At 42.6% G+C, this 24,169-nt stretch overlaps 1 protein-coding gene across 1 annotated transcript in view; it reads right to left on the bottom strand.

Moving 5' to 3' along the window:
- Positions 1-24,169, bottom strand: part of oxsr1b (oxidative stress responsive kinase 1b) — a 99,162-nt gene that overhangs the window by 55,798 nt on the left and 19,195 nt on the right. Inside the window, exons 2-3 of the mRNA XM_036521190.1 lie at positions 23,487-23,599; positions 57-165 (exon numbers count right to left, since the gene is read on the bottom strand). Coding sequence (XP_036377083.1) covers positions 57-165; positions 23,487-23,599 — 222 coding nt within the window. The remainder of the gene's footprint in view (positions 1-56; positions 166-23,486; positions 23,600-24,169) is intronic.

Raw genomic sequence — 24,169 nt, 5'->3', positions numbered from 1 at the left:
CCGGGTGTGACACCGAGGCAGAGTGACGAGAGGATGACGGCGAGCCCATCGCTTACCACCGCTGAGCAACTTCATGACCAGCCACAGCTCATCCTTCACCACAAAGGAGGTGTAGTAGGACACGATGTTGGGATGATGGCACTGGCTCATGGCCTGGATCTCTTTCTGTCAGAGGGAAGAGAGAGAGAGAGAGAGAGAGAGAGAGAGAGAGAGGGAGAGAGAGAGGAGGAGTGAGAGGGGGCAGTCTGCACATACCGAACAAGACTCCACTGACAGTACTGATCAACCTTCGACAACATTATGAATCTATTCCCCAATCCCGCTGCCCCCAATTCATCTCTGAAGAAAAAAAAAAACTGTTAAGCAAAGAGGCTTCTGTTAATCGCCATGAATGGAAATCAATACTTCATTGTATTATTAATATTTGAGAAAAAACTAAGAGGCAGTTAGGTGCTTAATATAGTTTCAATAGTAATTACTGTTTGACACTTTTCTTGAAATCTTATGCACAACAGACAATACAAGTGTTTCAAGAAAAAGGTTACTTCACAGGTTTAGAACTGAACTAAAATGTAACTTTATCTAGCTGATATGTATACTGATGCATCATAAATGGTCAACTTTTAATGTGAGCCAGACGAAATTAGATGGTAATTAAACAAGGCTCTTTCGGCTCCCTCAGTATCAGGTTAAATTGAGCGAGAGCAAATCAAAGAGCAACTGACGTTACTGCTGAGAGGAAAAAGGGTAAAGCAAAAACGTAAGATCAATTTTTTGATCTTTTTGGCACAACAAAAACGGATGTTTCCTCCCCTCAAAGCTGCCCCTTTCCCCAGCTGCAGTTGCAAATGGGCGTCAGGACCCCCCGCAGTTTGAAACCAAAGAGAAGTGAAGTCATCCTAGCAATACAACCCATCCTCTCACTCCCAACGCACTCCCTCAGTCGCAGGGAGCTAGATACACAGAGCCTTTTCAAACCTCCTCTTTACTTCTCTAAACACATTAAAGGGAGATATTTAAGCTCCAGCAGTTCTGGCTTTCAATTTCAATGTATGTGGGGAGGAATTTACTCTAACCAGTGGTCCTTAACACTGAGTAACAATTTTCAGCATCGCATTCTTTCAATTCTTTCTCACCATGGGTTTGGCTGTCACAGATATTAACAAGAAAAAAAATCTGCAACCATCAACAAAATATATGTTTGGGTCAAAGTAGTTAGCAGCAGTTATAGTGAATGCCCCTTGTGCATTTAAAAAGACACCTAAAATAAGAGATTTTGGCCTTTCAGAGTAAATAAAGTCTGAGGATTGTGTCCAGGACTAACAAGGGCTGTGTGCGGCGCAGGAAACCGCAACAGGGCACATGCTGCGTTAACCAGGCAGCACAAAGCGGCTCTATTTCAAAATAAAAACCTGCCAATAAGTAGAGGTTAGGAGACCGGCAAGCAAAGAACTAACAATGCAACCCTCTATTTCCTCTGCCACCGATCCACAGGAAAACAAAAAAAAAACGCTCTCTTTCCAGCCAGACCGCCAGCGGCTGTGCTCAATCTTCCCTTGGCTGGGCACCCGCGGCGATCTCCACCACAGCAAACAGCGGCTGCTGGGAAAACACACCAGCCCGCCGCGCTCACCGCCCTCGATCTGAAACCGATCCGGCCCGGCCTGTTTATTTCAACACGCTGACCCTCCCAAACCACCTGAGACGCACGCCGGTCTTGACCAGTTAAGGGTCAGTGGCTCTCTGTTCGTCCTTAACCGCTTGGCACGTGTGCGACTCTTACGCAAAGGACACACAACGTATAACTGTCCGACATTTTTTTTTTTTTAAATCAATTAATATCCAGGAACAAACTCTAATTCTTGACTATATTCAGTTTTCATCTGTTGAGTACCAGAGAGAGGAACCCAATTTCACATGTCATTGGGTGTTATCTATAGGTCTTTAAAAATAGATCAAATTTGAAAAACTGTGGGAGCAAAAAGAATTCCTTGGCATCACATTCAAATCATATTCCAATCGGTCATATAAACAGCGGGGTTAAAATTGCTCTTGCACAACGGAAAACGTCATTGTGTTAACCTGATTATAAGAATATTCAGAATATTACACCATTCCCACAAATTTTTATTTAAAGAACCGCACCCCCAAGAAGGTAATGGGTGGGCCTGAAGTTGCCTGGCAACCTCTCAAATGTGACCTATGGAGATAGGGTGATATTTTTCTGCAAGGTAAGTATTTCACTTTGATTAATTTTTGCCAGGTCATGACTCCAAGGGCAAACTAAATAATAACAATATGTGACTATGACTTCTCAACTCAGCACGTCCAATTCCTGGTGGGGGAGTAGACAATGATTCAACGATGGGCATGATAATCTGCAAGGCTCATCGGCACTGCCTCCTCTAGATCAAAAGCAAATATGCTGTCCAGGCAAATGGCATCATCAGCAAGCCCTTTCCAAATCCGAAACGGTGACCTCATGCAATCCCAACGATAACTCATCACAGCCAGGGAGGCAAAAAGTTTCACGCGAACACCTGCAGTGACTCACAGCACAGGCCGATTCAGATCTTTAATTTCACAAAGAAAGCAAACTGTGACCCAAATCTGTAGGGCAGGGGCTTTGTGCACCGTGCCTTTGAGAAGACTCCTCCACATACGCAGAGCTCTGGCACACAGTCTCCCTTACATCAGAACGATACGGCATGAATGTTCCTTGTCAAAGAGAGCGATACGCCAAGAGCGCTGACCGCAATGGCTACATGGCGCATGGTAAATGGGGCGGCAGTGTAGCATAGTGGTTAAGGAGCAGGACTCGTAACCGTAAAGGTTGCCGGTTCGATCCCCGCTGGGACACTGCTGCTGTACCCTTGGGCAAGGTACTTAACCCACAGTTGCTTCAGTAAATATTCAGCTGTATAAATGGATGACATTGTAAAGAACTGTAACCTATGTAAGTCGCTTTGGATAAAAGCGTCTGCTAAATGAATAAATGTAAATTTCGATGGTGGATTTAATCCCACTCTGTCGGTCCACCTGTAGCTGTGAAGGGGTTTCCCGCGCTGGCTAAGCCTGCATTACAACACGCCGCAGTGTCCTCTCTCCCTCTGCTCTTCATCTACTGTGAAACGGCTTTACGCGCGCCTCTGAATGTTATCGCGTTGCGTGGTGTATGAATTTCCAAATCCACTCCACATCCCCCCCTATGGTCTCTGCAGGACATCAGCTGACAGCATTCCCACACACACACACACACACACACCCACAGCCAAGGTTAACACTTGAGTGGCTCGGAATTTTGCACGTGGTCAGTATATCTGCAGACAGCGCTTCATACGGAACTCCCTAGGGAAATTCCCAATTTAAAAAAAGCATCACATACCACCCCTACAACTTTACTGCTAGCAGACCAGAATGCTATGCAGAAATAAAAATCTGAAATTCATCATAAAAAAATCTTGTTTTGCACCATTTGCTGAATTATTGTACTTGTGTGACAGAATAACAGACAATAAAAAGATAAACAAATTTAAAAGGTCGTCCATTAAATGACTGTGCTCTGACTGAACCACTGGGCAGTCCTATCCTCTGACCTAAATCAGAATGAATTAAATGTGATGAGCACAACCAAGGTTGCACACACAATGTGAGACGACACTGTGTGCAGAATGAATTTTGAATTCACCCCCCACCATGAGCACATCTCAGTCTAAGCGTGACTCACTGCCTTGGAATCCAAGCTGTATTATAAAAGCGGCTTGTAAAAAAAAGCTCTCCAACCCAGACTGTAATCTCAATTAATGGCAAAGCAAAGCAGTTGTTTCTTGCTGATTAGCATTCTACGGTTATGTTTGCCGCTACCAAACACAGTCATTCACCACCTAACAGCATAAAAAGCAGGAATTCTCTGGAAAATTAAACAAAAACCTGACTTTTTTAGACTGGCTACTCAGGCTCAATTTTTATGCACGGATGGCAAACTATGACTGAATGAGTTACCGAAACAGGGACTACTTGGATGAATAAAATGGCCTTCAATTTGTATTTGAATGGGCCCGAATGCGTTGGATAATTAGCTTATGAAAAGTTGCCAGTTTCACAGGGACAAACAGAAAATGTAATGTTTTCAAATGGGCAGAAATTACAAAGAACTTCGACAACATTCATAAAGCTTCTCAATAGGCCTTTGAATTAGAGGGAAATAAAGTTGCATAATAAGGAAATTCTGACTCATACAAACCACTGGGCTTTAAAAAAAAATGACATTCCATATTTGATTTGCCTACCTTTGACATGTAGGCTGTTTTAAGATGGGGCTGGGAGATACAGCCGTCACAATATATTGAATAGCTATTTTTAGCATAATAACAGCTATCCCCGGTATACGGCGTTAGGTTTCTTCCCGTATTGTTTTCCCTTTAGTTATACCTGATGCGGGAGCACACCTCCTAAGTTCAGTGAAATGCTTCCGGGGCAGAAAAAATATCACTTGTGTCTACAGGTTCATTAACCTACCTATTAGCTTTGAAAAACACATAGCATAAGTTTTCACTCTTTATCTTCATAGCAATGTGTTTCTATCTACCACATGGAAGCAGCATAGTGCTGTTGCTGTGATATCAACCTTGAATAGAGTGCCGTTTTTTTCCCCCAGAAGCATGGCCTCGGAAAACTGGAGGTGTGCTCCCGCATCAGGTATGACTAAAGCGTAAACAATACGGGAAGAAACCTAACGCCACATACCTGGGATAGCTGTTATTGCGCTAAAAATAGCTATTCGATATATCACAACGGCTATATCGCCCAGCCCTATTTTAAGAGATAGGAAAGTGCACCAAGGTTCTCACTCAAGTACTTTGGAAACTGGAGCTTTCTGCTCTCACTTGCGTGCAATCATGCAAGTTTCAGTAAAGACTCATCCTTTTCAACTGAGAGAGGACCAGGGTCAGTCTTGGAGGCAAAAAAAAATCTTGCAAAATACACTGAGAGAACTCTCCCATTTCATTGGGGTACGATTCACTTAAAAATGAATGACAGCAGGCTCTACACAAAATGGACAGGGACAAGAGTGAGAGAGGAAAAATGTTCAGAAATTTAAGAGGCACCGACTGCTTGTGATACAATTAAAAATTTTCCGTAACTAGGACAAAGTTTCAAGATTTATGTTCTACCTGAGCTCACATTATGTCCAAAATAAAGGACAACTGGCAAAATAAGGACTACAGCACTTTCCTCTCCTCTGAAGTGCCTCTCTGAGGTTCTTTGCCTTCTCAGTGTACTCCACAGAGGAAAAAGTAGACATACAATATTGTACAATAAGAGATTGCAGCAACATTTTAGGCAAGAGCCTTCTTTAAAAAAGATAGGATGGAACAATGGTATGACCTTTGCCCATTACACTCACTATCCCAAGGTGAAATTCAACCTTTCCCTGTCTGATGCCTCTGGTTTCTACTTGTCATGACACAGTCACATCCTTTTTTAATTTGCATTGTGACAGCTTAACTAGTGAGTTCAAGGCATACGTAAGACCAAAAATGTATCTGGAGTGACGAATCCTAGATTGCTTGGCCAACGTGGTCTACATTCCAGGCTAAGCTGTCTTATGTCAGTCGATATGATGTGGGTGGGGGGTGGAGGTTGGACACCCAAACTACAGACCCATTGCCATTATCAATGAGCAGTACATGCGTTTTTACTACTGAGCCTCCACACTTTATCTCTTCCTCCATAATATTTCACTTGTTTGACCCAGTGGTTCCACAAACAGCCAATGGAAAATTCCACTTCATTCACCCCGTCAGCACACGGTTGCAGGGAATTACAGGACACAATATCTGCATTCACAGATACAAGAGAGAATTGCTTGTGTTGATAAAATTGAGCAAAATCAGCAAAACCGGTGAAGTGGGAAAGGAACTGTAAGATATGGAGGGCCTGTTAGTTGTCTGGGGAGATGAAAGCACTCACTGACAATTGGCAGCTATGCAACATACAGGAACACTGATTTTTTTTTGGAAAGATCAAACAACACCAGACAAGTGGTTTCATAAGAGATGCTGAACAGTTCAGAGCAGATGTAGCTATAGAAATGACTGATTTCCCAGTACAAATACACACTGGCATTCACATCACACATCTCACAGTCTGTGTCCAAAATCTGGCACAGCTGACTTTTCCCCCTTGTGTGATCTCTCCTCCCAGAATTCCACAACAACTTTCTGTTGTTGTGTTCTTTCTTAACATTTACAGCTCTTTAATTAACAGCTTGTGACTTTCAAGCTAAAATAGTTCCTTTCAGTTTCTTTCTTGGCTCCTTTTCTAGTCAATTCTCCTTGTGTGATCTATCCCCTCCCAGAGTTCCAGTAAGTTTCACTGTAACTTACTGAATTATAGACTTATTACCATATTATTAATTGACCTGAAAAAAACAAAACGAACAAAAACAAAAACAGGCGATACTCTAGCCCCAATTAACGTGACCCTCGTGTCTCAAGTGAGTGTCACCAATGTAACTCACATTCATTTTTAGAAATGTCAGTCATATTATAGTTATGCATCCCACTGCACTACATCTTTGGAATAACAAAATAATATAAGAGAACAGATTTCAAACTGCAAATTTGTTCCTGGTCTCAGGAAACAGCCCAACACTAAGCAACAAGCTACTATTGTTAATTTTGGCATAGGGAAACAATTACTTGCCATTATAGGTAGCAAGTAACTTTAAGTTAATTCAGATATCTTATATCTTCAATGTTTCTACTATCATTTATGATAGCTAATGGAAGTGTTCATTGTGAACCACTGACCTCACACAGCTGGAAACATCTATAGCTAGCTGATCGTGAACATAGGGAACTGTGAGGAAAGAAGAGCAGCTGTTGATGTGAAGAGTCTCGGGCTGCATCCCAAAGTGCACATTCGCCTGTGATCTCAGATCAGCAACGGCCAAGTGACACTCAGAGAACACTGCGCATGCTGTGCTGAGCACTAATCCGAGGTCAGGGAACAGTGAGGGAGTTAAGTCTTTGGTCTCACAGTATTCCGAGAAAACATGTCCATATAACTCTCTTCCTATGTTTGTGAATGCACTTACCAAATAGCAAATTACCAAAAAACCTTGTGCAATGCATTTTTAGTCGCATTGTGGAATTCTTATTAGTTGTACTGGAGGGGAATATTAACTGTTGCATTTTTTCTGTCCCCTGATACTGTGGTGAGCGTGGGTGATTGTGTGGTGCAGCGATTATGGAACTGTAACTACAAGACAGCTGACAGATAATTAAAAATCCAGTTATAAAAATGGATAATACTGGCATGCAAGACAAGGAGAGAGATATGGCTCTGCAGACGACTGGCAGCCTGTCAGGGGGGTGTATTGTATTGTCTGGCAGCACACCGTCCAACTGATGAAAATACGATAAGAATTATCCACACCTCCCTGGCTCCCTAAGCACCCCGTATGTAGATTGCTGGCTCATGGGCTCACGCTGTCTCTGCCCATCCACTGTGCCCACACCGTGTCTGTGCATTTTATTCTTCAATGTAGCCATCTCTACTCTTTCATGCCAGGAATTAACTGCTCCCACAGGTGGCCCAACACATGCCTCTACACCCCGCACTGGAGTTTGTATCAATTATTGAACAAGTGAGCCCCTTCCAGTGGGTCACATGTTGCCGTCTCCTAGGGAATTTTGGAAAGAGAATGAATAAACAAAAGCACAATCCCACAGAAAGGAAAGGATTGATGTTCATGGCCTCACATTCCCTTTTCTCCTCTCCTTCAGAGAGCCATGGAAGAGGTGGGGCACCCCAGCCCTGTTCTTCAAGGCTGACCTGGAGACAAATCAGTAGCGCAATAAGGATACGGCCCTTGGCCTGACCGCAGTTGTGTTCCTCCAATTCAGAAAGAGACAATGAGCATGTCAATGTGACCCTTTGTAGCGCGATCATGTCACTGTAAACCCATCTGGGAAACCAGACACTGGAAACATTGCATGCCCCCTCTGCTCAAAGCCATTACATACTATTATTTACACTGTATGTCATTATTCCCTTTTCATTCTTTTTAAATGCCTCATGTAGTCTTTATTAGGCATTTGCGTCAAATTACAGACCTTTCATATGAGGAAATCTGTTCTAGATTTCACAGTTCAGCACAATTTAGGTAACACTGCTCAATAATACCAACAGGCAAATGGCCTTCCATGATCTGTGCTTAGAGTTGTCTCTAATTACAGACACTCAGTGGTGACAGACAACAGCTGAAGCCTGTTAAATTCAATTCCAACTGGGAAACTGCAGCACAAGAAAGCCCATTTCAAGTTCATATGATTTCTGTCTGTCTACCAACAAATTAAAAGACAGTCAGTGAAATAAAGTGCATACTTTTTTCCAAACAAGGAGGAATTCCATTTCAAAGACCTAATGGTGTAAAATGCTCTCTTAACACTCACTAAAAATGTCCCAAAAGTACAGTGATACTGCTGAAATCATATCACGTTAAACCTTGGCATACAAAAAGATTGTGTAACTTTAGATGTATTAATAACTCACAACCACATGAATACTGGAACACCAACATCCTTAGAGTATTGTCTACAAAACAAGAAAATCCATCCCAAACAGCTGTTCATTTGTCTAAAACTTCCTCTATGCTTTCCATGTATCCTAACCCCACAGTCTTATCCAACATGACCTGGAAGTTTCAAGGGAAACAAGTCATCTGCTGGTTGACTTAAACAGTAGCATTTTCCCTGGATTTTAAAAAGGTCCCAAGGGGTGAGGCCACTGTGGAAGACTAGATGCCTGCTCGAGACTTATTTTAACAATACAGAATGCATAATATAACAAAATGGCCTCGGGACAAGGACTTCATTTGATCAGCTCTTAAAAATACTTTATTGTATTCAGTTTCAAATGCTGCCTTCGCTCTGAATTCAGTAACTCTTAATGGGACAATATTAATATGTCAACTATTTACCGGTATAGCCATTCATCTCAACTGCTCTTTTTAGACAAAGATGATCATTTTACCTGGCTCTTTCTGCTTCTACATTTTGAAAGATGTGAACATATTTTCATAATTCCTGATAAGTACTTAGTAGTCATAATGAAATATTCAATGAAATACTTCAAACGCATTCATGACTAGAAAGGCATGCATTAAGTAATACTTAAAAACTCAATTACAAACATCACACAAAAACAGAAGTATTTTATTGTTGTGTTTTAATGTACCAGTACTTGGTAAATTATTAAGATGCTGACTTTGCAAGGTGCATGTAAAATAAACTTATTCCTGTTACCACATACAGATAGGGTTGCCACCTTTGATTTGTGAAAAACCAGGACTCTCGGGCCACTTTTTTTTTTCTTTTTTTTTTTTTTTTTGGGGGGGGGGGGGGGGGGGTTATACCATATTTGGTTAACAGGTGTAGGACTCCCTATTGCCTCTCTTACCTATATTTGTCCTGACGCAGACACACTCCCTGAAGCAGACGCACTCCCTGACGCAGACACACTCCCTGAAGCAGACGCACTCCCTGAAGCAGACACACTCCCTGACGCAGACACACTCCCTGACGCAGACACACTCCCTGACGCAGACACACTCCCTGACGCAGACACACTCCCTGAAGCAGACGCACTCCCTTACGCAGACGCACTCCCTGACGCAGACACACTCCCTGACGCAGACACACTCCCTGACGCAGTTGCACTCACTCTGGACTCCTTTGTCTGCAGCTGTCCTTTTCTACATTGAATACAATTTTTTTTTACTTTAACGTGTAAACATATACTGTCTAATTATAACCTACTATAAAATCTAATCATATGTCCAAAGGTATATTCCGTTTAGCAATGAAAACATGATTAGATGTATTGTAATAGATTATAAACAACTATTTAAGTTACTGAATTTGGGCAACCTAACCTAACATTTCTCACCTCTTTTTCGCACTTTATTGCCACAATCTGTAGATAAGTAGCTGTGGCCGAGAAGCACTCCATGGTATACACTGCTAAGCTCTGCTATTGCTATCCTGTCTTCCTCTGTTGAACCTTTTTTTGTCATAAAAGTTAAAATGAATAGATTTTTTGTGTTCGTTTAATACAAAACTCTGGTGCTTCTTTGTTTTTGCATGCTTTTCCAGCGCTGCTTTTCCTTCATATTTAACTGAAATTTTGGCTGGACACAAAACACAGGTGGCGGAGAACGGGTCTCCTTGGGTGGGCCGTACCCATTCAGAAAAGTTTTCTCTTCTCGCCCAGTCTGAGTTGTATGTTGTATATCGTTTTTTCTTTGATGCTTGGTGGCTTGGACAAGGAGGACGACAAAACAAAATCAGACGTCTCTCCCCCCATTTCACAAAATCAACAAAATAAATAGAAAATTCTAAAAAACTAACGTTACCTCTAGCTAGCAACTGAACTCACGGTGGGGTCGTGGATGTGGATGCGCATGGCAGATCGACAGCCCAGGCAGTTGCTAGGCAATAAGGTAAGCTTCCGTATTTCTGCTACCAATCAAATAAGTATAGACATGGCCGCTCATCGCTGTGTTTTATCAATTTTTATCCGTTTACGGACACGGGATTGGATGGATAAACATAACCAGGAAGAAAACAGAATAGCAGTTGAAGGAAAACAAATGAGGTTTTATTTGAAAATATGAAATTCCAAATTAGAAGTACATTTTCACAAAAAACCGGGACAATTCGTGTCCCAGGAAAGAATATTACCTTTCCGGGACACTCGCTCAAAAAAGAGGACAATCCCGGTAAAACCAGGACAGGTGGCAACCCTACATACAGATTACCAAACATCTGTAAAATTCTGTTAACCACTGCCTCTCTACACTGCGCAATAAAAATATTCCACAATTCCACAATATTTTATAATGTATAAAAATCAGTTTTGGCCATTCTTCCAACATGCAATACCAAAGGAGTGAAAAAGTAACGTAAAACACCTCAGAGCTTTGGAGGACATGGGAAGTAAGACCAAGCAACTGGACCACGTGTTGACTGAAGAAACCCCGCCAAGTAAAATACTACAGCTTGTTCTGTAGCACATTCCTTCCTATGAGGATGCACAGGTTTCCTCTGCATCTGAATATCAAGGTTTGTCTGGTCTCAGCCACGGCTCCTGTAACACCATTATAAGAGGGAAGCTACACCTGCCACACCTATCCTCAGGAAAGACAGGGCTGACAGTACATGCTATGCAAAAGGATACTTCAGGTATCGCGGCAAGCTGGGTGTCCTTTGCTCCAGTTCATACACTCCGCTGCGTGTACTAGGGGTCGACCGATATGGTTTTTTTCAAGGCCGATACGATAATGATTATCTGTGACAAAAAGAGGACGATAACCGATATTTCAGGCCGATATTTGAATGCTTTTAACATGTTTTTTTCAGTGTGAAAAGAAATAGGCTGTGACAGCACGGACTTAATTACAAACCCTCTTTACTTAATCATATGTTTTCCGGCATACAGTTAAATAAAGAGCAAAAAGATCAAATGAAAATTCTTTCTCAAAGATGAAAAATAAACTGAAAATTGCAATAACTAAAATGACCACATTTGGCATTACAGATTATCTGTGAGGGTCACATTTGAGCTGCAGCCTGTGCGAGGGTGTGCACGTTCGAATGAGACGGTGTACGACAGAGAGACGGGGCCTACTAAAAGGGGGCTAATATTGATGTTGTGGGTAAATTTCTCTATGGTTATCTTATTCTGGCTACGCAGTAGATGCCTATCGCTGTTTCAAGAGCATTCACTTATCAGACGAACGATGGCAATCATTGCATAAGAAATAAAGTGAATTGATACATCATTTAGGCTGCATTTTCATCATAAAGTATGAAATATCAAACCTTAAAACTAGCCTGTGCATCCATGCTTTTTCTGAAGCTGCTGGGAGATTCTAGGAGCCCATTTACTCCTAAGTCATTTATGTGAAAAACGGACAGCTCATACAAAAGTAGGGTACCGTGTGGAAGGACTGTGATAAAGTTAGCCAAAATACTGTGAAGTGCAAGCTATGTGCTGCAAATTTTTATTTTAATAACTTGTCTTCCATGATGAAGATGAGGCCAAATGAAGAAACATCAAAGCGGCAAACGGCTATTTTTAAGCTTTGCCGTGACGTTCCGACATACAGCGCAACCGCAAGCGAGCTAAAGTTTAATTTCGTTAACTTCATTAATTTCAGAAGGGCTGTGCTTTAGGGTAAATTTCTTTGAATGTTTCATTTGAAAGAATAAATATACATTACTATTTGTTAAATGTGCAGTGTCAAACTGTTGCAACTTATAGCATAAGTGCACCAATTAATCCTTATTATAGGTCCTTATTTCTTTTATATTCCAAGCTTGTTTTTTCAGCTTAAGCATAGACTACGTATACTGCTTCAAAAAGGTCCAATTAGCCTAGTGCAATTTGGTTAACGGCATGGTTTGAGCGCAAAGGTTTGATTTTCAAGGTCAGATAACGCTGTCTGTCTCGGCCAATGAGGGAAATTTTGCTGAATGTTAGCCATACCAGTAGCAGTTTTTCTGACAGAGATGCGTTGGGATAGTACACACATTGCTTTTCAAAGTTTTTTTTTTTTTGACCAATAATCAAAAATTTGCTAATATCGGCCCTGATTATCTAACCACCAGATAATCAGTCGACCCCTAGTGTGTACTGCCACAACATGTCTTCCACTACATTCCACTGTAGTCCATAGTGTCTTATGTGCCATCCCTGCAGTTGCCACAACACTTTTTCACTTCTGCATGATTGTCCTGCAAGGTGCCATTTCTGCCTTGATGGTTGCCGAGCCTACCAGGGTAGCTATCCAGTAAACAGCCTCATCGGGTAACCCACAGCCCCATCCAAAAATAACGAGCTGTGCAACTGTGGTGTGCAGGCACAATGCAATAATGAAGCCCAACACTTGGTTTGGAGACCTGTAGGTGAGCAGTGATACGCCTACAGCCCTGGGGGTCTGAAGCTGACAGAGCATCTGTCTTTCCACAGTCAGGCCTGCTCAGTGCATGCCAGGGCTTGATCATCCCTTTTGTATTTCCATCGTCTTTGGTCATGCCTCCAGGGGGCCTTGTGCAAGGTTAATTCAGTCCTTCAAGCCCATCCATAGACTCCATGTCCTGGTCTTTCAGAAGGCCAACTCAAGTAAGGACGTGGTATTGCTTAGGATTCAAACTTGGTTCAAAAAAAAAAAAATTAGCATCAATATGGCAATGGACTAAAACAATCAACAATATTGTTAATATTGGAAAACAGACAAGAAGACATCACTAGGAATATATGTCTAGCTATATCTAGCTATCTAGCAATGTGTATAACAAGCAATCCAGGAAAAAGTATGTTTGTTAAAATAGCTAGCCTTCTATTGCACGCTGTTGCCTCTAAGCAACATGTCCATGTTTACCATTTTCCCACATGTACCATGAAGTACTGCTATAGTAAGGGGAAGATCGTAAAGAAACCAACAGAAAATTTACAGTTATTTACAGGATCACTGGTTTCCCATTTTGAATGCTCTTTTGGGTATCATTCAGCATATGCACGGAAGCCATTTTGCCTCTTGAAAAATCATCCAGAGCAAGTCATTTCCCATTCTGTAAAAAAATGAATTCACGATTGTGAGTAAAGGTTTATCATTTGTTCTTATTGAAATGTATGTATCTGATGGCAAATTGGTCAGATCTGTATGTTGCCTCTAAGCAACAATGTACCACCATGAAATCTTAATGCAGAGTGTCCCTAGTGTTGGCAAGTGGCTTAACTTCTCGTGGAAACAAACTCTTGTGCATTCAAATTGTTTGAAAATTGCAGTGCTACGCTCCTGAGCACCCTTGCTTCGGCCATCTGAACAACATCTGTGGAAATGCGGGACAAAAAGAGGAAGGAGGCCATGCAGGTGACTTGCCCAAGCATCGTCTTACCCTACAGCACACCCAAAGCAACTTTTTTTTCCAAACATATGTACTTTTATTACGATAATTAGTCCAATTTTTTAAAAAAAAAAAACTTTTTTCAGTGATATTAGCATAATGTGTGCAGTTGACAGCTAGCATTTTAAAGCTACCTAGCTTGCATAGTACAGTGACAGGTTTTAAGTTATGTAGCTAGCGTCCCTCCAAAAATATGTATTCCTTTTTGACAGGATGTAGTGTGACTCTGAAGGAGAACTTCTTTTGGAGTCACTACGGAAAACCAAGGGTCGTCTGTCTCCAGTCTCTGGTTCAGGCCAGCTGGTCCTGGCAAGACCTTGGCAGTACGAGGTCTGGCTTGGTAGTGGAAATTCAGCCAATGTTTCCCACTAATGGATGTCCACCCCAGCTTCACAGGGGCTCAGTATAAACTGGGTAGTAAGACTTCAACTGTATACACTCAGTTTCTTTTCAGTGGACTATATTCCTTATGTGAGCACTTTATTTAAAGAAAAGACACTCACTCGCTTCCTGTTCAGGTGAAACGTTTCAAAAAAGCTTCCGAACGAACTGGTGTGAGGGTGTGCTGTGCCAGCTGGTTACTCACAACCACTTCAGTGTCCTTCAAGATGTAAATCGATGTCATTTTCAGCAGCCACTAGATTTTACAAATTACCTGACAGACCTCTGAATAACTACATAAACTTCACCAAATTCAAGTTCAGGTTTCAGGGGCATAAATCACTGCACAGCGGCATACTTCTAATGTGATGTAATAAAGTGCACTTAGTGCAGCTCTGTACTGTGGTGACCGCAGTTTTTCTTTAGAACTCTCCCTTATACAAATAATACTACACATAGTTTTGAAATGCCACAAAAATTATGAAGAAACTGTTTCATGACACAACACCAGTGCCTTACTCTGGAATCAGTGCCTTCACCTCTGGTTAATACTATACCTTTTAACTTGCGTTTTTTTATGCTGGGGGGGGGGGCACTGTCAGTACAAACATATTGCTTCAGTCTCTGTTTGAGACTGTTTGGGCTTTTATATAGTTACCTGGCGCCCCTGTGCAAGTAAACCGTCGCCATTTAATGATTAGGATGCACTGCCAGCCTTTTTGCCTTCTAGTGGAAAACTGCGGTACTCAACTGAGGGAGCCGTTTACTCTGTGAATCGGTGTGTACAGGACATAACTGGCTCAAAAGCTGCTTTGTCCAGTCACAAAAAACCCAAAAGAGCATCACTGAGGGGGGCAATAAAAGGCTAGACTCCTGCCTGCATCTATGTGTTATATTAGTGAAGCTCTGCCAAACATAAAAACAGGCTGAACACTACAGGTTGCATGCCAGTCATTTAAACCTTAATCAGCAGACCTGTTACAGCAGCATGCCCTTGCTACTACATTAAAGCACAGGCTATAACATTCACTGAACCGTTAAATGTTATTTATTGCAGGCGGGGTCAGCAATGGTACCCATTACAAGATTTTGCTGCGTGTTTGTTTCGCTGAGGGCTTGTGTGGTGGCAGGAGTACAGAGTTTTTGTGCTTGCTATGAAGCACCGCACATGCACTCTACTCTGTAAGATCAAGCACACCTGAATAGCACAGAGAGAAGGCATACATTTGACTTTGTTGCTGTGTTGAGCTGATCATTATCGCCAAAGACTATAAAAAATTGCAAATAAACTGCTTGTGTCTGCAGTGAAGCTAAATCTCAGAAATCATTCCACATAGAAAGAAGGCATCCAGCCCGAATTATCGCTTGAGGCCAACAGTTCAACAGGAAGACAGTTGACAACACAATGGTGAAATATGAAGGGCCTATTCCATCAGCAGTGTCCTTTGAAGACCACTGCAGAACCCTACACAGAGCCTTTGAGGATAACAGGCGCATTCAAAACCATTTGAACCCCCGTTGCAAGGCATTTCCACTGCCGTGTGTTCAGCAGTCTGGCGACTCTGATGGGAGGTGCACTACGTGGCAGTGAGGCGCCACAAAAATGCTCAGTCAGCTGGTGGAGTCCAGGGTTCATCAACATTGATTAGATTCCCACTAAACTGATATACATTGCCATGGAAAAAACCCAATGAGAAGACATACATATATGCACAAACATAGACCAAAACAGGTAGCAAACTCTAGGCAATAGAAAAATTACACAAGGCCATACCCAGGCAGCTGTTGCGTAAAACACCAACCCAGCGCCTTGAACCAGCTGACTCAGTAAGTTTTCTTTTTCTGAGTATACCTCTCTGACTTCAGCGACAGCTGGTGTGATTCTGAGAGGGCCTGAGTGTGTGATGGTTGCCACTATTATGTAATGAAGCTAATTAACTAACTAGCTAACTAACTAAACCAACTCTCCTTTTTGGTCCACATGTAGATGGGAGACCAGTGCTAAACTGTTTGGGTTTCCCTGTTCCCTCCCAAGCCAACTGAGAGGATTTCTTCAGCTGAATGTCCCCGAAAAATATGCTGTCTGAGCCTGTTAATGCACTGCCTGGGCCCCTCATAGCACATGTCTGAGAAACCATGCCGGGGGAGATGCGTTTCCCTTCTTACACGTTTGGGGCCATATTTTCAAATTAGCATCATTTATTTCACTTCAAAGAAGCAAGCTTAAAATGTTAACCTGCTGTTGTCTAGGCTCTGTGTTTTGACTTCGAGGGTAAGGAATCAAGCCTGACTCAGCTGTGGGGCCTACAGGCCACAGAGATAGAGGAACAGGGAAGGGAACGGAGAGAGGCTGGTGTTTCTGTCACATCTTATACATTTATATGACTTATAAAATTGCCAAACTTTTCTCTGTTCAGTGCACCGTTCAGTTTAGTGAAGCCAATATCAACTGGATCTTGGAGAGGTGTCGTAATAAAATAAGCATCAGAGAGGAACATTTTGATAGAAACTCATCACCAACAAACCCAAGTTTTAAGAGCTGAGAGAAGGTTAGCCTCCGAGACGGGCCGGATGGAGACGTAGCTCTGCTGAGAACAGCTGAGTTGGGGGATGTTATAGAAGGTACCTCTGAAAATGGGTTAAGATGCAGCTGGGCTAGGGCCAGGCAGTGCACATATTCATCTTGCTGCACAACCGCTCCAAAGCCACAGTCCGCCGGCTCCCCTGGGGACCCAGTCCAAGCGAGTGCACTAATCTACTCACAGAGGCAAGACACACTCCCTGCTGCCGGGGCAGGGACAGGCAAGAGAGAAATAGCCCTGGCCTCGGTGGCCGCTGGATCCATTCCAGGAGCCAATCAAATCTTTGAGGCCTGATTCACGAATGAACACAAGCAGGCGTTACATTCCACCAGCAGCCAATGACAATGCTGCTGCCATGGTGCAGAGAACACAAGGAAGACACCACTGAGACGAAAGTCACCACGCAAGTGTTGCAAGACATTTTTGCTAACGCTGGGCACCAATAATTCAGTCGTTATTTTCACTCAATGGCACTGGTTAAGCCACAAATTAACTACGAACAATTGACCACATTATGCCTCCAAGTACAAACTTTGCTGCCTTTTGTATTAAGTACAGAAACCTAATGCCACTGTTTCTTGACAGACACACGGTATGTCATGCAACATACTCGGTTTTCATGCTCAAGTTTCCAAGCTCATCCAAAGCATGTACAGCTGCCCCTAGCAGACAGCGCAAAAGCTCCATTCCCGCACATTCCCAAGAGGGTTTCTCATTTTTAGGCGGTGACGTGACAATGAATAACCTGCTCGAATCTCAACCTCGTATGGCCAAAGCCCTGAGGAGCAGATCCGCAGGCGTTCTCTTGCATAAGGGGATTCGAAAGGCTTGGTCAAAACCGCAAGCTTTTCCCCACAGCTTTGATGAGGTGAAAGTGAGAGCTGGAGATGGAGCAACAGCCCATATTTTCAAAGAGATGCTTTCTGGGGGAGTCTTATTTATTTCGAGGAGGAAATGGAGATCGTTAACACTCCAGAGCTCATAACTCGGCAGTGGCTATGAGCAGCCACTTTAGGGAAATTGCCAGCGGCTATGCCACTTTTCCAATATTGCGCACCACAAAGAGGCGGAAGCAGCGGCGTGAGCTGCAATTTTAAGTTTCAGCAGTACTGGTCTTTCAGTGAAGGAGCGTATTCAGCTTAGTGGCGGCTGTGATGATGTGCTAAGATTTTGACCAATAATACAGAAATGCTGCAGGGGAGTCGAACAAGGACGTCTGCATGACTGAAACACAAGGAACACGAGAACCATCAATGCAGTATTTAATTGTCAGCAGACTGTTACATCAAAAATTAATGCATTTAAAACGTAATTCTACACGAAATGTGTAAATATTCTAAGAAGCAACTACCGTCTTAATGCACTTAAAATACATTTTTAATGGATTTTGTACACCCTAACCCTAACACTAACCCTCTGCAAATAAGGCTTTAAAAATGTAAATGCTGATAATTGATGTGTGGCTTCACTAAACTGACAGGCTGTTGAAGTTCTGGAAAGGCTATGCAATTCATTTCACATTCACTGGTGGAGACATCCACAAGCGCACATGCGCTCACTCTGTAAACACGCTTTCAGAATGAAACAGCTGATAGCAGTGAGACAGCTGGTGCATACAGCTAGCATGCCAGCCTTCGGTCCAGCTCTCTGGGACCGGACAATGGAGGAATACTCGGACAGCAGTTTGTGGTCCAAAGCCACACCTCCCCCACCACCCCCCCCCCCAACCCAACCGCCCCCAAAACCACACCACCCCCAAAGCTTTCCAGACAGTTTGTTCTAATTAGCTGGACGTCTGCAACAACATCCCAGATCAGCACTGCTGGGTCTGCATTATTCACAATCAGGATTGTCCCGGTGTCCTGCCAAGAGCTCCCTGCGTTCACAATGAGGCAAATCCCCTCCCCGTGATGCCTCCCCCCTCACCCCCCCCCCGCTGCAGCCACACTCCCCCTTTGATGGAGTGATCTCATCCCCCCCCACGCCCTTCGCCGCAGCTTAGCAGACAGCTGCGGAGCACCGTGACAAAAACCACTTCGGATTCCTCGGCAGCCAGAGAGCCTATATGCAAATCCGCTTCACTCCGCGTGCGGCAACATGAGATAATGGCTGAGTCACTGCTGGGGGTGTCCATCTAAAGAGTCTGCGGTTTTTCCCGGAGTCTCTTTTCTTCTGGGGTGAAAAAGGTGCCATCTCAAAAGCACAGCGTCGAGTGCCACCGAAGGCCTGACGTCTGACGCAAAGAAAATCACACAAAGACAAAAGGCTTGACCGCAGGAAGCAACAACACGAACACGCGCATGTGAAGATACGAGGTCCAAACTGGCAAAATGAGACACGTTACAAATATACGGCTTTGCCACATTCATCTCTGGGGGACAGACCCGTTCAAAAAACCTACTAAAGTGAGGCTGACCTTAACCTCTGGGTCTTCATATTCTACTACATTTCTCATTGGGATGGAGGGCGGTAACATACTAAGCATGTGAATAGCAACACCTGCTGAGACATCAACTGACTTCGAAGACACTTGGTTTAGTAATGCGCGTCATATCTCTTGGCTGCAAAATAACTGCAGCCAAGAGGAGACATAGAGGCACTACAAATAATATCACATCACTGCCCCAACCCAAGACCCAGCTTCTTAAAGATTCCCTATCCCACATCCTCCCCAGTTCCTGGGACCAAAACAACCAATACTCTGAATGGAACTAATTGCTTGGAAAAAGATGACACAGAATATGGAGTATTCTTCAGATGTGCATCCGTTAAGTTAGGCCTCCCGCTGGAATCACAGCCACTGGCGGTCTTGTATCCTGGGTCTGAGGCACACAAAGGTGCTGGTGCTCATTTGCATTTGAACGTGACCCATCATTCTGCAATACAGACAAAGACTGAACCAAGGGTATAAGTAATTTTTTTGATAAATGCTCTGAAATTAATGATTGATGTTCTCTAAGAGCTGCAGTGTTCATTTTTACTATCAGTCAGTGTTTAATTTATTATCATTTATTATTCATTTATTATTAAGTGATGAAAAAAACATTCATGATGGAATGACCATGGTCTCTCTAAATAACCATTGGTCGAAATTATGTATGAATATGTAGCAAACCATGTAATATTAAAGTAGAATTTGTTCCTGATTAGTTCCTTGAGCAACCTTTTGCTTAAATTCATACCATCCTTCTAACAGAATTTAGAAGTACTGCATTTGCCTGATCTCAAAAGAACAGTCCTGACAATGACAAATACCGTGGCTTTGAAAACTGGCCAGCTTAGCTGCATTTGACATTCTTACATAAGGCCTGTGTTCAAGCTTTAGACCACAAGTTTGCAAGTCACTACTGGTTTTTAAAACGTACAGTGTGACCTCATATGCAATTCACCGTGAAGATGGCAATGTCTGTGCTAAGCCTGGAACAACACAGAAGCTAACTGTTCTCCTAAGCATGTTACAGTCTCCTCAGTGCAAGCAACAGAATGAAGGGCCAGCTAGGGTTAATTAGCCAAAAAAAATAGCCTTAGGCCTAGACTCAGTCCAGCCGCAATGTGTTTTGTCCTAAATTTTGCCAATTAATTTAAGCAAGTCTGTTTTTTTTGTTTGTTTCCAACATTTTTCATTCACTTCAGTGTCCAAATGTAAAAAACAAACAACCAAAAAAAACCCTTGCACTTAAAACTTTCCCTGAACTGATGTAATGATATGAGGAGGGCTTTTTGTTACATAAGTGCAAATCAGCATAAGGTCCAGTCAAATGCACAGCGACAGCCAACAAGGAGCATCACACAAGGCTGTTCTCCTCGTTCACGGTGAAGCCAGCACCCCCCGTCAAAGACCTGTGGCCTTAGGCCTGTCCTGCCAAAGCTGGGTCACACCCAGCACATGAGCCCTGTAAATGGACATTTGGAGCAGTGCTACACATCGGAACACATGCTAACACCTGCTAGCCCCCATCCCTGTATGGAAGACAACATGGGTCAGCACTAAGTAACAGGGAGGAAAATATTGCTATTAATAAAACAATGGGGGGGTTTGTAAAACTTTCCTGGCAACTTGTCATTCTTTCATTCAGATCAACTGCTCCAGGCTGAGAAGGTGGCAGATGATTGGGCCAATTTCAGGCTCTCCACAAACTAGCAGCAGAGACAAACGAGCCTCATTTCTTAGACTGGACATCCCTGGAGTCACTGCTCACTTTCAAGGGATGTCGGAGATTATAACCACAGCCTCCACTTGACACTTCTGCAGTCGTTCTTTTGTCATCTTACCTGTTTTCTGTCATTGAAACAGATGCAAAATACAAACAGCAGGAAAGCCTAGAATGAAAACGCTCTCTCACAGAGAGCACTTATTATTAGCAGAGGAGGTTGGCAACTTAATCCCAACTCTTCCACTGACCCCTGTGAAACACCTTCTTTTCTAACATTTTCTTTTCTAAATTAACACTAGCACTGCTGCCCCCCACTACACCTGGGGTCAGTATGGATTCACAAGGCAGCAGTAGTAAAGATGAAATTTCACTGACATTTGTTTGAATAAAACTATAACCTGCTAAAAGAAGTGCTTACTGATAGCTTGCAGACCTCAACACTGCGAGACAAGCCTCCTCAGAATACTTTCACCATATTTGAGGAGAACAGTGGCTTTGGTTCAAAGGCTTTATTTACACAGGTTCATAAATTGAGAGAGTAAAACATTTGTATGAGAGGACACTGAAGCAGGCTCAAGTTTTTTGGGCTATCTGTGACTGTGACGTACAAGAGGCTGAATGAGAGCATTCATCCACAGGTGATCTCTAAACACTACAGACAAGCATGCTCCACTGGCCTCCAGGGCTCTCCAATACCGGGGTGAAAGCGACATTTGATCCTGTCTGAAAACAAACATTGTTGCATTAAAGTTCCATTAATGAAGCATGTGGCTGGAAATGACTTTCTAACATCCACTACTTTTTTAAAACTATTAGTTTCTAGGAAAAGTAGCATGCTTTCCAATTAATCTACTCACACTGTAATTTACTCAAACAGCTGCCAGATTTTTCCTTTCAGAGCTCAGGGTCGAGTGCTTTCCTGTCTTATTTTAATGTTCACATAACATAAACAAAATATAGCTTATTGCTTCATTCCTAAAGTCAAGACATATACAAAAGAATGACCTAGGAAATCAAAAAATAAATACGCAAAACAAGGAAAGATTTGATGGAAATTCGAAACAGCTGGGACTATGAAGTGAAGACTGCTGGATGAAACATCTTGTTGAAACATCAGATTCCAACATGCTATATTCTATGACCTATACTTCCTCTACCAATTAAAGTTAAACCTAATTTATATAATTACATTAAAAACCAACAAACATTTTACCATAAGGAAACAAATGGCCCTGTTCTAGCTTCTCTCATGGGCATTTGTGTTTGAGAATGAAGCATTCTGCGGTGCAGTCAGACAAACCCAAGCATTTGCCACTTTCAGAGGGTTTTCAGTTACTCAGTCACTGCATTAGCTGATGTCATGGGCCCAGTGAGACGAAAAGCAGATCTGAGTAAGGCTTCTCTTTAAAGAGGCAATTGACCAGAAATGATGACCAGCCTCTTCCTCCTCTCCTTCTCCTTAATCTACATAAACTTGGTGTCACCCAAACTGCTACCCTGCCACATTTCAAATGTCAATTTTTAAGAGAAGAACATTTTTAAGAAGTAAGAATATTATGCATCAGTCTTTATATATGTGATAATATTTCATACGTATATACTACAGCTGATAGGCTACAGACAATAAAATCTTCAGCAAAAATGTGGGGCACTGTAACATTTGCTGGCATGCCAGTGTGGATTGCAACATTTGAAACTGGACAGTCCTGAAAAAGATGAATTACACTGAGATAACATTCTAACGGCATAGAAAAGCCAGAAGGCGGAACCTTTGAACCTGCATCAATCACCTTCATTTAAAAGAAAATAAAAGCCACAGAGACTCACAGGGTCTGTCAAGTCTTTCTGCTGTGAATCAGCTGTATTTGCAAGGTGAAGCCCAACAGGGAAAACCGTGGTGCTGCGCTGAAGCTGCTGAACAGGTTTGATTCCCACCGGAGCAGAAAAGCACCAGGCTCCTCCGCTGACAAGATTACATAAAGACCAAATACGACCCACGAAGCTATGCAAGTGGAAAAGAGAACTTCTTCACAGCTGGGCTTATTCAGCCCGTTTTAACACCTTTAACTTACAAAGTACTGACCTATTTCAGACAGGTGGAAATCATTTTCAAAGTTTACACGTTTTCCTCAAAACAAAAAAAAAAGAATATAAATGTAATTTCTGCTTATAAATGAATATGAATGCATATAAATGGTTATACCCAGCCTTTGTCATTTCTCCAATGATTGGGCAAGCATGTTTTCCGAGACATATTCTGTAGACAGCCCTGCAGTGATTTCATTGTACCATCCTGAATACATGCTAAATGCGGGAGCAACTAAACCTCACTGGTTCTTCAGAACCCTTGGGATTCTTGAGGAAGTTAATGCAGTTTATGGATAGGTTACCAGGAGCTCGTCCATGCTGGTCTGGCATTTCTCTAGGTTGATCCTCTTGATAGCCACCTTCTCCTTCCTGGGCAGACAGTATGCCGCCTGGACCACTGCAGTGGCTCCACTTCCTGAAACCAGACAGACAGACAGACACAGACAGACACACAAACACACACACACAGTTTCAGCACCAGATCTCACCAAGGAAATGAAGGCTGAAGCTGCACACTGTTAACGTTAATGGTGTTAGGGTTCTCAGTTCGCTCAATGTTTCAGCAGCCATGTGACATCAGATAATCAATTCAACAGATTAAATGTTTCACTTCAAATAACAGGCAAGGTCCCATGTTGATGGTGCTGAGCCTCTCGTGGGTGTAATTACTTGCGGTATGCTGGCTGTGTATGCTACTCCAGGTAACAATTGCAATCATGTCCTCAAAGCCCTACGCTGGAAGGTCACATCATTGCCACAAGGTTATAAGACAATACTATCCCATCATGTACATTTTGGGTGTACATTTTTTGGGGATGTGAAGGCAGCATACAAAAGTTTTCTAACTGATCATGTACACTAGGGTCCAAAATTATTGGGACACCTGGGCATTTTGTGGTTAAGTGTGGGTGTGTCCATGTAGCTATTAGTTTTATCACTCGAACCTAATTAATGGTGTGGCGAAAACAGTTACATGTTTTGGCAA

This window comes from Megalops cyprinoides, chromosome 2 (assembly GCF_013368585.1).
Source record: "Megalops cyprinoides isolate fMegCyp1 chromosome 2, fMegCyp1.pri, whole genome shotgun sequence".
Classification (NCBI taxonomy): Eukaryota; Metazoa; Chordata; class Actinopteri; order Elopiformes; family Megalopidae; genus Megalops; species Megalops cyprinoides.
This window is presented reverse-complemented; position numbering and strand designations above follow the sequence as displayed.